At 34.8% G+C, this 17,430-nt stretch overlaps 2 protein-coding genes across 2 annotated transcripts; one reads left to right on the top strand and one right to left on the bottom strand.

Moving 5' to 3' along the window:
* Positions 1–9,177: 9,177 nt before the first annotated feature.
* Positions 9,178–12,090, top strand: LOC124911728 (U6 small nuclear RNA (adenine-(43)-N(6))-methyltransferase). The gene is made up of 8 exons (XM_047452236.1): positions 9,178–9,430; positions 9,502–9,716; positions 9,794–10,187; positions 10,377–10,584; positions 10,666–10,773; positions 10,857–10,964; positions 11,055–11,124; positions 11,672–12,090. The coding sequence occupies exons 1-8, from the start codon at positions 9,207–9,209 to the stop codon at positions 11,752–11,754; spliced, it is 1,410 nt and encodes a 469-aa protein (XP_047308192.1). The 5' UTR covers positions 9,178–9,206; the 3' UTR covers positions 11,755–12,090.
* Positions 12,091–12,247: 157 nt separating this feature from the next.
* On the bottom strand, positions 12,248–13,849 carry LOC124911729 (eukaryotic translation initiation factor 4B3-like). Its single transcript, XM_047452237.1, has 2 exons — positions 12,597–13,849; positions 12,248–12,503 (listed from the first exon to the last, which is right to left on the bottom strand). The coding sequence occupies exons 1-2, from the start codon at positions 13,787–13,789 to the stop codon at positions 12,419–12,421; spliced, it is 1,278 nt and encodes a 425-aa protein (XP_047308193.1). The 5' UTR covers positions 13,790–13,849; the 3' UTR covers positions 12,248–12,418.
* Between the last annotated feature and the right edge of the window lie 3,581 nt (positions 13,850–17,430).

Genomic DNA, 17,430 nt, shown 5'->3' with positions numbered 1-17,430 from the left:
ACCAGCAGCTACTCTTTCCTATTTTGACCTCGAGTTTACCAGCAGCTACTCTTTCCTATTTTGACCTTTTACCAACAGCCAAGGTTTTAAAATACGTGGTTCGACCGGCGGTTCAACCGGTCCTACCGCGAAACGGTTTATTGAGCGGTCCAAATTTTGTCTTCAAAATGGTCACCTTTCGAACCGGTCAAAATCCGATCCGACCGTCCGGTTTAACCAGAAAAACAAATCGATTTTTTTCGGTTGGAAAGGTAATTATATAAACTATTATTATAATATTATTTAATTATTTCTTTTATTACTTTTGCTTTTATAGTAAACATACACTCTCTTTATTTCATTTTAGAAACAGAATCTCAAGACGAAAGAGAAGTTTGAAGACGAAACTCATGAAAGAGAAGCTTGAAGATGAAAGAAGAAAGACGGTTTTCTTCATATCACGACTATTCTTTATATCTTCGGTTGTTCTTCAGATCTACGGTTGTTCGTCAAATTTATGGTTGTTCTTCAGCTGGAACTCATCGGTAAGTTTATCAATTTTCGTAGTATTTCCGATAATGTGTTGGTTTATCATTTATGAGCAGCAAGCAAATCAATATAGGATTGATGTGTTTGGGATTAGAAGAGAATACGTGCTAAGAATTAGGATTCTTCAATTAGGGTTTTTTAATTTAGGTATTGTATAATTAGGGTTCTTCAATAAAATGTGTGGGATTTGTTAATTTTCTTACTGTTTATTGACTGTTGATTGCTTTAATTTAGTAATCTAGATGATAGATCATGTTTTAAGTTGAAAAGACTGAAAAATGGCATTCCCCGCAAGAGAGGAGTGTGTGTGGTTGTCCAGATGCAAATCATGTTTCTCCAACCTGAAAATCTTACTGTTAGTAACATCTTACTGTTTCTCTAACCTGAAAATCGACAAACTGAACAAGATTAATTATTGGCTTCAATTTATTAATTATTAATTATTAATTATTTATAACTATTTTTCAAATCTTTAATATAGGTTAATTATTTATTATGAATATTTGGTATAATATAAATTTAATTGACAATTATTAAATTCAATTAGTATTTATTTGATTATTTTTTATATGCCTAACTAATTTATATCTATAATTTATGTATTAATATATTTAAATTTATTTTTAATAAAAAAGAAAAAAAATCTTGTTCAACCAGTGGTTTAATCGGTTGAACTGGTCGGACCGAAGTACACCAAAAAATCGGGTTGATGACTGAAACGATTTTCAAAACCTTGCCAACAGCTACTCTCTTGGTGCAATTCTCTGTCAGGTGAGAAAATGTGTTACATTTCTCACATTTTCAATTCTTTACTCATAAGAAATAACTATTAGAAATTTTCCTTTCCTATCCTTTAAGTCAATGCAATCAGGCAGTATATTTAATGGATTGACTTGAACACAAATCCTAGCAACTGATGTCTTTTCATAGTTCACCATTACTAGATCAAGTCTCAAAGGCTTCTCAATCATACTAGCAATGTAACTGAGTGAAGTAGCATTACACAGATAAAGTGGTACGTTTTGAAGTCTAATCCAAACCTGCTTGGCTTCTTTGACTTACAAGTTAAATCCATATGCCTTTCCTCCCATTTACTAACCTTGAAGCAATTATTGGATATGAATATGAAATATGTGGATATAACTCTATTAATGTCATTACCATTTCTGAAAGTGAGAAAATAGTAGCCAGCATCATTAATCATAAGCCTCTCAAGCCCCTTCTTTTCCCATTGCCTAAGGAGGGCAATTTTAACCACTAGAAATGCGCGCTATCTTAATGTTACTCGTGAAATATACCACGACCACACTTTCCCAAATTAACTTGCACACATTGATCTTCAATTTCCAGCGGATGATCTAATATTTTAACACCAAGGAGACTATTGTCCATCTTAGCTTACTTTTTTCAAATTCAGCTTCATCATTTTTCATCCACACCTTATTATTCTTTCAGGTTTGGTTTGCATTTCTTCTAATGGTATAGACTTGAGTCATGGCACATTTACAACATTTCCTAATAGCATCAACTGACCAGGCTACCACATTTTCATACTCTTCTTTACTGAAGTTACTCCAACTCTTTAGATAATGAACATTGAACTGAATTCTCAATTGTTCACTTCTCTCCTTTTCCATAACCAGCTCTTGTCTTTGTCTTTCGGCTTGGAAAAGATACTTCCGAATTTGATTTCTCATTCCTGTGAGGTTTGCAATCTCATTCCTTGACATATCTCAATCATTAGCTTTATTATATCCAGCCCATTTCTATTTGATAGTTCACATTCCTACATGTTCACCTTAAATTTTTCCTCCATCAACAACTCTTTGATTCTTCTCGCCAAAGATAGCTTCCCCATCATTGAAACAGCTTATTTGTCACAACACATTTTTCATTTTTTTTAAATTATCAAAATTAATCATGTTTATTAATAAAAACTTGATCTATTAAACCAAATAATTAATTCCTCATTTATTATTTAAAAACTTTTCGTATTTCTAGCTTTTCATATTCTTAGCTTTTCATAGTCTTAGACTTTTCATTTTCCCATTTCATGTATATATATATGTCTATTGTTTATCGATAATATACACAATATCAATTCTAATCTTCTCTCTATCTTATCTTCTTACTATCTTTCTTCTTGGTATCAGAGCTTCTGATTAATTTCTTTTTCGATCCTAAGTAATGGCTGAGAGTAAAAATATTCCTCTATTAGCTTCTTCTTTCCTCCAGCCTATTTCTGTGAAACTGAATCAACAAAATTTCGTACTCTGGCGATCTCAAGTTATTCCCGTTTTAAAGGGGAATCGTCTTTTTTCTTATGTCAACGGAACTCTTCTTGCCCCGAGCCCAACTCTTGCTCCGGCAGAAGAAACTTCAGAAGCAGTCATGATCGTCAATCCTGCTTTCGAATCATGGGAAGAACAAGATCAACGTATCATAAGTTGGCTTCTCTCCACCCTCACCGAACCTATATTGGCTCAAGTTGTTGGTGATGCTTGTGAAACGTCATTTCGACTATGGACGGCCTTGGAGAAAATGTTTGCAACTCAATCTAAGGCACGGTTAGTTCAGTTACGACTTCTTATTCAAACTCAAAAGAAAGGAACAAAAAGTATGACTGATTATCTGCAATCTGTAAAATCTATTGCCGATTCACTTGCCTCTATCGGCGAAAAAGTCTCTGATTTGGATCTCCTTACCTACGTTCTTAGTGGCCTCGGCCCTGAATATGATTCCCTTGTTGTTGCTGTAACAACACGAGTTGAACCAGTGAGCATTGAAGATCTCACGGGGCTTCTTCTAAATCAAGAACAACGTCTCGAACTCTCTCATTCTAACGTCTCAAATAGATCAGCGAATGTTGTTATTAAAGAAAACAGTCGCGGATGGAACTCGAAAGGGCAATCACGAGGCTTTTCATCTTCTTTCAGAAACCATCAATATTCCTCTTCTAATGGACATGGTGGATCTAACGAACAAAGCATTCTTGGGTCTGGCGTTGATAGGTCAAGCATGATTGGGCTGAAAAATAATAGGTCCAACAATGGTTATAATGGGCCTAGCAAACAGTCCTATAATGGACACAATAATTTTTCTGGGAATCGTCAAAATTTTGAAAATCGTAACGCAGGAAATAATAGACCAAAATGCAATACATGTGATAAAACTGGTCACACTTCCAACAATTGTCGTGCTCATATACAATGTCAATTATGTAACATTTTTGGGCATTCAGTCACCAATTGTCGTCGTCGATTTGATCAGAATTTTATGCCTAGTAATCCTCATACAGCAATGATGACATCAACAACGGTTATCTCCGACCCCGCTTGGTACGCCGATTCGGGTGCATCAGATCATATTACTTCTGATCTGGAAAACCTTCATACTCATTCTCCTTATCAAGGTAATGAAAAAATAATTGTTGGTAATGGTGAGTCTTTGTCAATTTCTAATATTGGCAACTCCAAGATTAATTCTGTGCCAAAACCACTACATTTACGAAATATTTTGCATGTACCTCACATATCGAAAAATCTTTTGAGCATTGCTCGTTTTACTGCCGATAATAACGTCTTCTTTGAATTTCATCCATCATATTGTTCGGTAAAGGACCGCAATACGAAGATAGAGGTACTTCGGGGCAAACTTAAAGACGGGCTATATTATCTTTCTCCGGCACCTACAAATAAACAAGCTCTTATTGGCACCCGATCATCAGCTACAACATGGCATCATCGTTTGGGGCATCCATCAGCTTCAACCACATCATTTCTTATTTCACATTTCATGTTACCAATAATTGGAAATAAAAATGTTCCATTTTGTGAAGCTTGTCAGTTAGGGAAAGCACATAAATTGCCTTTCAATGTCTCATCGTCACGAACTAATGCTCCACTTGATTTAATTTATTCTGATGTATGGGGTCCATCTCCGGTTTTTTCAAACTCAGGTTGCCGCTACTTTGTTCATTTTGTTGATGACTTTAGCCGCTTCACATGGGTTTATCCCATCCAAAAGAAATCCGATGTTTTAATTACATTTACGAAATTCAAAGCTTTGGTAGAAAATCAGTTCAACAAGAAGATCAAAATACTTCAAACTGACGGGGGTGGTGAATACCGTAATTTTGGATCCTTAACTGAACTCAATGGAATTCAACATCGTCTTTCTTGTCCATACACAAGCGAACAGAATGGTGTTGCTGAACGGAAAATCCGTCATCTAACTGAGATATATCAAGTATTAATAGCTCAATCATCCATGCCATATGAATATTGGGATGATGCTTGTCTCACTGCTGCTTTTCTCATCAACCGACTTCCTACACCCGTCTTGAGGAATAAGTCTCCATATGAATGTTTGTATAAACGAACACCTGATTATGCATTTATGAAGGTTTTCGGATGTGCATGTTATCCTCTAATGAGACCATACAATCAACACAAAATGGACTTTAAATCCATTCGGTGCACGTTTATTGGCTACAGTCCCGATCATAAAGGATATCGATGTCTACATATTCCTACTGGCCGTATCTACATTTCACGGCATGTTACTTTTGATGAGCAAACATTCCCTTTTTCAACTCTATCAAACCAAACCAATCCTCCATCTGAACCACCATCACCAATATCATTCATAAATATACCTATCCCCACATCTCAAACAACCATCCCATCATCTCCATTACCTACTTCTACTTCTCCCCAAATCACCCTATCTAATTCACCAATTAATGAAACACCATCATCATCTCATTCCTCTTCATATGAACCCTCAACCTCATCTAATTCCTCATCATATGAACCCCCACCATCACCAACCACCAATAATCTACCTTCACTAGACAACTCACCTAACTCACCCATTCATACACGTGGGCTCTCCACCGCCATTCATGCTCCGGAATGCTCTTCTCATCATATGATCACACGTGCTAAAACTCGTGCTCTTCATAATGCAAATCTTGCCACAATCTCCATCTCTCCACCAACATGTTTTTCCGCTGCCAACAAAGATCCCCAATGGCGTTCTGCTATGGCAAATGAGTTTAATGCCCTCATTCAAAACAAGACGTGGACTCTTGTTCCTCAATCCTCTCAGAATATTGTGGGGTGCAAATGGATTTTTAAAGTCAAACAAAAAGCTGATGGTTCCATTGAACGACACAAAGCTCGGTTAGTTGCAAAAGGTTTTCATCAACAAGAAGGCATTGATTATCTAGAGACTTTTAGCCCGGTTGTAAAACATACTACTATCCGGACTATCTTATCTCTTGCTGTCACTCAACAATGGCCAATTCATCAACTTGATGTCAGCAATGCCTTTTTACACGGAACTCTCAAGGAAGAAGTGTTTATGTCTCAACCGCCTGGTTTTATTCATCCTGATTATCCTAACCATGTGTGCAAACTTCACAAAGCCCTCTATGGTCTCAAACAAGCCCCTCGTGAATGGCATACTACTCTGAAAACTGCTCTTCTTTCCCTTGGTTTTCATGAATCCAAAAACGATACATCTTTATTCATTCATCACTCTCCCAATACTACATCATTTTTTCTTGTTTACGTGGATGATATCATCTTTACTAGCAACTCCTCTTCTCACATCTCCTCCATTATCTCTCAACTCAACAATCTTTTTCCCATCAAAGATTTGGGACCACTACACTACTTTCTTGGTTTTGAAGTTCATCGTTCTACCTCTGGTATTTTTCTATCTCAATCCAAATATATTAAAGACATTCTCCTTCGAGCCAATATGAGTGACTCAAAACCTCTTCATACCCCAATATCTTCTGGGTCATCCTTATCTCGACATGATGGTGACATTCTCCCTGATCCATTTCTCTATCGCAGTACTGTTGGAGCTTTACAATATTTAACTAATACTCGACCAGATATTTCATTTGCTGTTAATCGTGCTTGTCAATTTATGCAGTCACCTACTACCACTCATTGGACTGCTGTAAAAAGAATTCTTCGTTATCTTCGTAACACGTCTCATCATGGACTTCTTATTCGTCCATCATCATCAATTGAACTTTCTGCCTTTTCTGACTCTGATTGGGCTGGTTGTCCTGACGACCGGCGTTCTACAACAGGTTATTGCATATTTTTGGGTGATAATATTATCTCGTGGAATTCCAAGAAACAACAGGTTGTTGCTCGATCTAGCACAGAATCTGAATACCGAGCTCTAGCCCATGCCACTGCTGAACTCATTTGGCTTCAATCTCTACTACAAGAACTTCGTGTCTCTCTCATTCAACCTCCCACTCTCTGGTGTGATAATATTGGTGCTGCCTTTCTCACCGCCAATCCTGTCTTCCATGCTCGTACAAAACATATAGAGATTGATTTTCACTTTGTCCGTGAACGTGTTGCTCAAAAATCTCTCACCATCCGGTACATACCTACTGATAATCAAATTGCAGATATACTCACCAAAGGACTTGCGACAAACCGTTTTGCTCTATTACGTGACAAACTCACGGTGTGTGCCACTCCGTTTCGTTTGCGGGAGGATATTAAACCAAATAATTAATTCCTCATTTATTATTTAAAAACTTTTCGTATTTCTAGCTTTTCATATTCTTAGCTTTTCATAGTCTTAGACTTTTCATTTTCCCATTTCATGTATATATATATGTCTATTGTTTATCGATAATATACACAATATCAATTCTAATCTTCTCTCTATCTTATCTTCTTACTATCTTTCTTCTTGATCAATAAAAACACTTGCAATTTAAATAAAAATTTATTAAAAAACTACTTTTTTCATCAACTTTTACCTATTTTATATCAAATGAAAACAAAATCACTCTCACTTTTTACTTAAAAAAATAATAATTTAGAAAAATTGTAATTGTGATATTGAGAAAATATTGATGTTCAAATATATATATATATATATATATATATATATTAGATTTTTAACTATGAAAGACTAACTTGTGTGAGCCAATTACCCAATTACTTAATTCCTCACAAAATATTTGAATTGACATCTTTATAAAATTATTTAGTTGATAAATATGTTTATAAACATTCTCGTTAAGAAACGTTCACATGAACAACCACAAAAAATAAACAATAATAGATTTAACAAATCTAATATTATGTTGAGACGATCAATCGCAAAGAATAAAAATAATAGAAATGACAAATCTTGTATTATGTTAAAACAAAATCCAATTCAAAGTATTGGTTGTAACAATTTTATTCTAGGATTGAAAAAAAAAATGAATGTTGATATGCATCCATTTGTATGATAAAGTCTTGCTTTGAAGAGTAAGTAAGAAATTTTGTAGTGATCTAAAATATATAAAAAAAAAAATCCACACTATATTAACAACAAGCAAACATGAGTTTGATCTCCATCATGTCATATTCTTATTTATTTACATAACCTACAATTTTATTCTTGATAAACAAACAAATTCTTACAAATATATAAATAAGAGAGTTAGAAAAAAAAAACATTGATTTTTGTAAATCACTTAGATAGTTAATCAAACAAATTAATATCAATAAAAGATAAAAAGAAATTATCAAATTGTAAACCAACCATGTGTAACAAAACATTGAATCAACAATCATTTAAAAAAAATATGGGCACAAAGGTTAAACACATACCCCTTCAAAGTGTTCGGAATGCCGGGTCGGAAGCTTGTAGTTAATTTGGATATATATATGTAAGATTAAATGGATACTTTGGTCGGATTGTGGGTTGACCCGCCCATAAACTTAAAACGGTTAAAAATAAAATTAAAAACGTTATAGGTGTGTTTTGAACTCGCAACCTAACAAAAACAAGTATAATTTTTTAACCAATTAGGCTAATATTAAGATTTTATATTTTAAATTCAATACTAAATTTGATGAACATTGGACGTTTTAACGATATAAGTTCAACTTTTAACTGACTAATCTATATAATGTTTAATTTTCAAAGTGTCCTTATTAGTATAAGTTCTATTTTTTTAACTAACTAATATATATATATATATATATATATATATATATATATATATATATATATATATATATATATATATATATATATATATATATATATATATATATATATATATATATATATATATATATATATATATATATATATATATATATATATATATATATATTGATGCTTAATTTTCAAAATGTCTTGATTGTCGGGTCGAGTGTTGTGGTTAATTTGGATATATATGTGAGAGTAAATTAAAAATGTTATCACATTTTTACCGTAATTTTTTTCTCGATTTTTATATCATTGCTCGTGCAACATGCTAGTACACTTAATAACCAGGCGTAGAATTTGCCGCCTGATAAGCTCAAATCTAGGACCTCTCATTGAGGCTGAGATATCTATTTCTTGTTGTCATTAGATTAAAAGAGAGATAAAAATATGGTCACAAGAGTATTAAACACATAGCTCACAAAACTAATTATTTATACATTAACGATGAAAGGTCATTATTTTGATTATCATGTTCAAAACTAATTTCATAGAATAATTGGGCCGGTTTGAAAATTTAAGGTTAATTTAAAGGAAAAGGGGTGAGCAATCAATCCATATGGGCTAATTTGAGTCCGCCAATGGGAGGGACACCTTTAAGGCCGAATCCGAAGCTCTACTTCTGAACTTCAACAACAACAAAAATGGCGGGTAAGAAGAGGAAGAGACCGGAGAGGCCGACTATTCATCCAAGGAACAAATACTCCGACAATCCGCCAGACTTCCGTCAATTAGCCTCTCTCTACCCTTCCTTTGAACCTTTCGTCTTCTATTCTCGCGACGGTCGCCCTAGAATTGACTGGACCGATTTCAATGCCACCAGAGAACTCACTAGGGTTTTGCTTCTCCACGATCACGCCCTCAACTGGTATGTATCATCACTCTCCCCGTTACTTAAAGTCTTGTTCTTTTAGTTTTATCTTCATTTCAATATTATAGGTGGATTCCCGATGGGCAGCTCTGTCCTACTGTTCCAAACAGATCAAATTACATCCATTGGATCGAGGATTTATTGTCATCAGATATCATAGAGAAAACCCATTTCAGAGACAATGATGATGGACTCGTTAGAGGTTTTGATATTGGTACTGGAGCTAACTGTATTTATCCACTTCTTGGTGCGTCCCTTCTTGGATGGAGCTTCATAGGATCAGGTTTTGATTCATTCTTGTTACTATTTCCTGGTATATACTTCTTTAATGAGTGATCAAATGATTGAATTGTATTACAGATATGACAGATGTAGCAATAGAATGGGCAGAAGCAAATGTGAAGAACAATCCCCAAATTTCTAAGTTAATTGAGATAAGGAAGGTGAAGTTAGCCGATGGAGATGATGCCAGTCACCCGCAGTCTTCGTCATTAATCTCTGAAGAAGGTTCTTCGTTGGGTTTTGCGGGTGAAAGTTATCGTGGCCCCAACATACTTGTTGGCGTTGTCGCGGATGATGAAACGTTTGATTTTTGTATGTGTAACCCTCCGTTTTTCGAGACAATGGAGGAATCTGGACTGAATCCGAAAACTGCTTGTGGTGGGACGACTGAGGAGATGGTTTGTCCAGGTGGCGAACAGGCTTTTATTGGCCGCATCATTGAAGACAGTGTCAAATTGAAACAACAGTTTAGGTACTTGTAATGTTTTGCATTCCATGAACTTATGTAGATCCACATTTGAAAATAGTATGAAATTGAACACTTTCTGGATCTAAATCCGGATCCAAATGAGTTTTCATGTGGGCATATAGATGTATTGTGACTCTATTAATACAAACTTTATCGGTTGATGAATTTGGATTGTCCATGTCTTTGTTGCAGATGGTATACTTCAATGGTTGGGAAGAAATGTAACCTTAAGGTTCTATTAGCAAAGCTTCGGGAAATTGGGGTTTCTGTAGTGAAAACAACTGAATTTGTACAAGGGAGAACTTCTCGATGGGGACTTGCTTGGTCATTTATGCCCTTTGCCCGGAAAATTATTTCATCTCATGTTGCTGAAAAGAGTGTCCTCTCTTTCACCCTTGAGGTCAAATTTATGGAAGAAACTTGTTCATTAGCTCTTTCTTTTCTTTTTAACCGAATCATAATCTGTTATTTACTATTGCAGGGGATTCAAAGACAATATGGGGCGATAAATGTGTTGCAAATGGTTGAATCTTTTTTCAGTAGTAGCGTCGCATCTTGCAAATCTGATCTATCCACATTTACTGTCAATGTAACATTCTCCTGTCACAACTTTTAATTTATTTATTTTTGAAACACAACTTAAGAGCATGCATTATTTACCTATGGACATAGGTTACTGCTTCTGTTGAGCAGTTCAATAATCTTGTATTGAGAAATGGACAAGAAATGGAAAAATCTGATTGTGAGCTTCCTACTAACGAAATGTCCTTCCGTATCACGGTAATATTGGTAATTGTGTTTGTAAAACAACAAACCAAAATTGCATATGTTTTGTAGTTTGTTTCATCAAATGTTTCTGTGTTTGTGTAGGTGTTCCAGCAAAATCCAGGTACATTATTGGTTAGAGGTTCTTTGCAGCATCAACCAATCCCTTCCACAGGTTAATGTTTTATTTATGAAATAAACAATATTCGACAATTGTAATTGTCTAATTTCAAAGTAAAAAAAAAAAGAAAGAAAAAGAAAATGGGCTTTGTGTTTTATGCCTTGTTTGATAATTTGGTGATTCCAATAACTCCACCTGATGTAGGTTATGGAAAATCAGGTTTATTTAGGGTTACTTGATTGAAAAAAACAATAAATCTAAGGGTATTTTGGTTGATGAATTGAATGATATGATAAATTAGGAGATTTTCGGGTTATTTTTTAACGATAACAACTGAACAATTGTGCTTCTTCTAGGGAAGATGAGACCCACCTAGCACCTGTTTGGGATCTCATTCAACTTAAGCTTGAATTCACCTCATTTTCAGCTTTCTTCTTTCATTGTAGACTCGACAATTTGGAGATATTTTGCATTTTCAACTGGCACTTTTGGAGTCCTGCCTAATTTCTACTGCTTACCTTTCTTGCTTTTCCACTTATGATATTGGGTTATTTGAAAATAAGCAGACAAAGCCTAAAGTGATCATAATTGTTGTTTGCAGGGGGAGGGCTATTCTCATTAGTATTCCTGAAATTAGAGGAGGTGTTGAGAAGACAATTTTGTAAGGGAAAGCAGCAGCCATAAATCAAATTTGAATCCATGGACATGAAAGATTTCGATTGAATGCCTGGTGAAACAAACTTTCTAGGCATAATATAGATTATGGCTGATAAAATGGCCAATGTCTGTTCCTTATAAAATACTGTATTTGATAAGATATTCAAAATTAAGATCCATTGTCAATCACTTGTGGATAATGATTCATAGAAATGGGAGGATTTTTATTTCTTTTGAGACTTCATTAATATTGAATTTTATTAAGAAATAAGAGCAATACAAGTCATTTTATGACAAGTGATGATGAAAGAAATTGGTCAAAATCAGTTTGTTCATGTGGGATTCATACAATTTCAGTTGGAAATAACTTACATTTCCTTGCTTTGCTTATTTGATTTGGTTTGAATGATCTCTAAGGATTCATTATAAGCCTTTTAAGAACTTTAAGTTTCTTATTGTATAAACACTCAGAAGTATGAACTGGAATGGCTAAGAAAACTACAACTGAAAAAGCATGAAATAATAACAAACAAAATTCATTAGAATTAAGAACACACAATTCAAAAGTATTAATAAAGTTTTACCTAAATAATCTCACTACTGACATGTCTACCAAAATTTCAACCTCCCAATTCAATTCAATGACAACAAAAACAAGCAAAAAGTATCAAGAACCAACCAACCCTACATTTCAAATATTCTCAGCAGCAACATTCTCAACAGCAACTTCACCATCAGCATCCTCCCCTCCATTGCCATTTCCCTTCTCCTCAACCCTGCAACATCCACAATAGTATTTGTAATGCCAAATCAACAAAAACCAAAAACACAAAGAAAGCAATCAAAGGGGATAAAATTAGTTCACAAACCCTTGAGGAATAGCATTATCAGATTCTGGTTTCCTCCAGCTCCTTTCAGTCTTTGCTTCAGACAAGTTAATCTTTTCATTCCCATTCTCAAAAAAGCTTCTCTTTACATCAGTAGTAGTCTCTTTCAACTTCAAAGACTCAAGCTTTTCATCCATCTCTTTCCAATCCTGCCCCTTTTCCTTCAAAACTTCTTCTCTAGGCCTTGCCTCACCAAAGGGATTCGATGCCTTGGGTTTCGCCGCAGCTGGAACTTCAGAACTGTTCTGCTGCTGGTTATCATTCACCGGAAGTGACCTTGGCTGTAAATTCAACTTCGGCCTCACACTTCCAACTCCATCTTCCCTCTTTTTACCCCAAGTTTCTGAATCTCCAGATTCAAAACCTCCTCTCCTTTCTCTAAGACTATCAAAAGCCCCAACAGCAGCAACAAATTTGCGTCCTTCATCTTCCTTCTTCTTCCCCCAATTATCCGAATCAGAACCACCACTCGACTCAAAACCAACAACACGCCTCTCTCTATGACCTTCGAATCTCCGTCCTCCCTCAGAGGGAACAAAGCTCTTATTCGACCCCCAATTGTCAGATTCATCCGCTTTCGACTCTGAACCGAAGAAACCCCCACCACCACCACCTCTATCCCCTCTTCTTTCAAGGCCATTATTAACCAAAGTCTTCTTCGTCGCCCCCCAATCATCCACATCATCAGCGCGAGATGACTGAAACTCGCTATTAGAATCCCTACCAAAACCACCCTGGCGCCGCGACTCATCCGAAACCCTAGAGGAACCCCATCTGGAATTGGAAGAATCATCTCCATCAGCGTTACGGTTCCTGTCATAACCACCACCGTAAGATCTGAAGCCGCCGCCGAGTTTAGATCGATCAAGTTCATCGGCAGTCCGCTCTCGTGGACCGGTAGGAAGAGAGGAGAGATCTTGGAAAGTGGGGGCTCTTTGAGAGGGATTTGAATATTTGGAATTAGTGAACTCACCTAAGGATATGGTTTGAGGCTTCTTCTTCTTGGTTTTGGTTGCGGCGGCCGCAGATAGAGAAGGGAAATCGGTTAGATCGGTATCGGATTTGTTGATGAGTTCTTCTTCCTTGGATTGACGTAGAAGTTCAGCTTCGTTTTCTTCGGATTCAAGTGCCCAGGCGCCTGGCTTGGACCAAACGCTACTCACCGTCGCCGCCATTGTTTCTCTCTCTTCTCTGTTCTGTTCTCTCAATACAATAGCAATAGCTTTTCTCAGGTTACAACCACAAGTTTTTTTTTTTTTTTAAGACAACGAACAGTTGTTTAAATATAAGAATGTTTTTTTTTTCTTTCTAAATTATAAAGGGATAATTAATAAGTTAAATGTTACAATAATCATGATTTTAAAATAATTAAATTTATAAAGATTTTTTACTCATTTTTAGTAAAATGTTTTTTTTTTTGTAAGGAAACAAATCAAAATACCACTCAGATTTGAGATGGTACTGTAATTTGTTCAATGTGGTATATTTTTATATAATCGGATCGACTTTTTTTTATCCCGAATTTGAATAATACTTTCAATTTTTAATGAAACGTTTGTTGTTCATATTCTCCGATTGTGTTTCTGATGTTTTCTCGAGTTTATGTTTGTCCCCTTTTTTTTAATAGCATAAAAGATAAAATTATTCGATTTGGGTTGTTTTTCATGTTTTCAATAACAAGTTATTTGATTTGATCTTTAATATGAACGTGCTTTTATATTTATCCTATCATAATTTGTACAAATTTTTTTACTATTTTGGTCATATATGCAGATGGTCAATTATCATTTTACTTGATATTTTTTGGCGTTGCTTACCAATCATCGGCTAAGAATAATTTTAACTGTCGCTTGAAAATATTTAATAAAAATTCTTTTGTTACCGTTTCATTGGTTCATTTTGATTGTTTTACTTTAACACTATCTTTTAGGAACTCAAATGAATTTTCGTTCTTTGAGTGACCATCAACAAATTGTGGATTGTTAAATCTTATTTTTATAAATTGGTATTACAATTTAATATATATAATTGATTGATTCAACAAATTGTGGATTGTTAAATCTTATTTTTATAAATTGGTATTACAATTTAATATATATAATTGATTGATTTGATATGTTTTATTTTGTATTATTTATAAATTAATTTTATATAGGTAACTCTAACTAATTTAACGAGAATTATTTTAAAAAAATATATATAATGTTATAATTAGGGGTATGTAATTCAATTAATTTTTTTTTTAATTATATTTCTCAATTTACCTTATTAATTATATTTATATTTTAAATATTACATACAAACAAATATTTAATATGTTAGGAAAGGAGTCAACAATATTAGGGGGTTGACCAAGTATTGTTAACCACTAAAACCTTCGTTTGATATTAAATCTATTAGAAGTTAATATATGTTTCTATTCTTCGCAAGTCGTCAAAAACTTTTGACCAAAGTGCGGAACTGTTTGCTTAGACTTGAAGCGTCAGAAAAGAGGTTGGAAGATTCAAAAAGAAAATAACACAAGACACAAAGTTTGTTTATGGATGTTCGGAGCAAACTCTCCTACGTCACCCCTTCTTCAAAAGGTCGTTAGAACGGTAGGTGCAAATTGTCCTCCAGCTTCTTATTAAATAGATAACAGATCAACGAACATATTTACTTCAGAGGACACCTGTCCTATTTTGGTTGGATGTGTGCCAGGGTAGTACATCAGAGAATATCCGTTAGAACGTGGATGTATTGGATGAAGATAGTGCGCCGAATATTCTTTAGGAGATCGTGGTGTACTAGAAACGTACAGCACATGAAATTTGAATTAGCTTGGCACATGGCAGTCTTCTATAGGATTAGCTCTACTATTGTGTCAAACTGCCAATACCGGATACTTGATCAAATACCGAATTTGATCAAGAACCGAAAACTCTTCATAAAACCAAATTTGATTAAATACCAAATTTATCAAATACCGGAAGACCTTGTATAAAACTGAACTGGTTAAATACCAGACGCGCTGATATAAAATCGAACTAGTTAAAATACCAGACGCGCTGATATAAAACCGAACTAGTTAAATACCGGAAGACCTTCTACAATAACGAAGTTAACATAATACCAAACTCTCTTTTGAGAAGCCGAGCCGATCAAAATATTGAAGCGCTTCTTCAGAATGCCGAACTTTGATAAAACTGGAAGCGCTTAGTAGAAGCCGAGCCGATCAAGAATACCAAAGCGCTTTTGCAAAAAATTCGAACTCAGATAAAACCGGAAGCGATTAGCAGAAGCCGAGCCAATCAAGACTATCGAAGTACTTCTGCAAAAAACTGAACTCAGATAAAACCAGAAGCGCTTCTTCAAAATACCGAAGCCGAACATAAAACCGAAAGCACTTATCCAAAAACTGATTTGGACAAACTACCGAATGCGCTTCTACAGAAAACCGAAACCGAGTAGAAAACCAGAAGCGCTTATCCAAAAACCGATTTGAATAAACTACCAGAAGCGCTTCTGCAGAAAACCGAAGTTGACCAAATACCGAATTTGATCAACTACCGGACGGATTTTCTTTCCGATTTTCTTCACTTTGACCCTACATAAAATCAATAGCACTACTCAGTTTTATTGATACGCTTTAAAATTAATCAAAGACTTTAAATAATAATTTCTCCCTTTTTGATTATTTAAGCCAAATTATCAAAAGCTGGTAGAATCGTTATAGTAGGTGTCATATATTAATTTGATCTAACAATTTCTCCCTTTTTAATTATTTATCTTAAAAATGATCAAAACCATGTAATTTTATAATGTTGATTAATTATCCTAAGTTAATTATCAACTCTAATCTAACAATTTCTTCCTCTTTGATGTTTAGAATAAATTATCAAAGTCATTGATATATATCTAGCAATTTCTCCCTTTTGATTATTTATCCTAAAAATGATTAAACAATTGACTAAATCTTAAACATGTATCATTCGATTTTCCCTGTTAATAATCAATTCATGAAATGCGATTAGTCAAGTTCAAAAATTCAACCAAATCAATTCAAGGAGTTCATAATTAAAAGGACGGGAATAAAACAAGATTAGGATCCCTCCCTTTTTGACATCAACGAAAAGATTAAAAATCATAATGCCTTTGGGGCCCTAGAAGCCTTCTTCTCTTGACCTTTTCTCTTCCTAATCTAATGACATAATTATAGACTCCTTCATTGTCCAAAACATAGGGAGACTTAATACGGACCCCGAGTCCAACATCAACTCGGAGGTAGGAGAGCATTATGTTGAAGCAGCATACCCAGTTGGCTTTCTTGGAAAAGAGATTAGCTTCACCAAGTTATCGAAAAAGATTTTTGACTAGTTGATGGATATACCCCTAGTTAGAACCACCATCATTTCAAAAATATTTTGGGAGTAGACATTAGAGGCTTTCTAAGCCAAGAGATATTTGGAAATAATGTCATTGAGAATAGAAAACTCAGGTTTTAGGGAAGACTTATTCTCATGAGTTTCGATAGGAATAGAGGTATTTGAGAATATTAGCTTCATCTCGGATAGGATATCGTTTGGAGAGGTGGGAAATTCTAATAGCCCCTCCGATGGAAGTTCGAAGAATAGAGCAAAGGTTTGTTCAGAGAAGGAGACCTCATCTCCTTTTATTGTTGCCAGGATAATCCTATCGCCTATTATCCTTGCAGACTCAAAGAACTCACGAACTTCTTGTTCGAGAAGGATGGGGAATAACACGAGAGCTTCTTCAGGCCTAAAGCTTCGAGGGATTCGAAATTGAGACCATCTATATAATCATCGAAGAGGAGACA

The sequence above is a fragment of the Impatiens glandulifera genome, chromosome 8, assembly GCF_907164915.1.
Source record: "Impatiens glandulifera chromosome 8, dImpGla2.1, whole genome shotgun sequence".
Lineage (NCBI taxonomy): Eukaryota > Viridiplantae > Streptophyta > Magnoliopsida > Ericales > Balsaminaceae > Impatiens > Impatiens glandulifera.
This window is presented reverse-complemented; position numbering and strand designations above follow the sequence as displayed.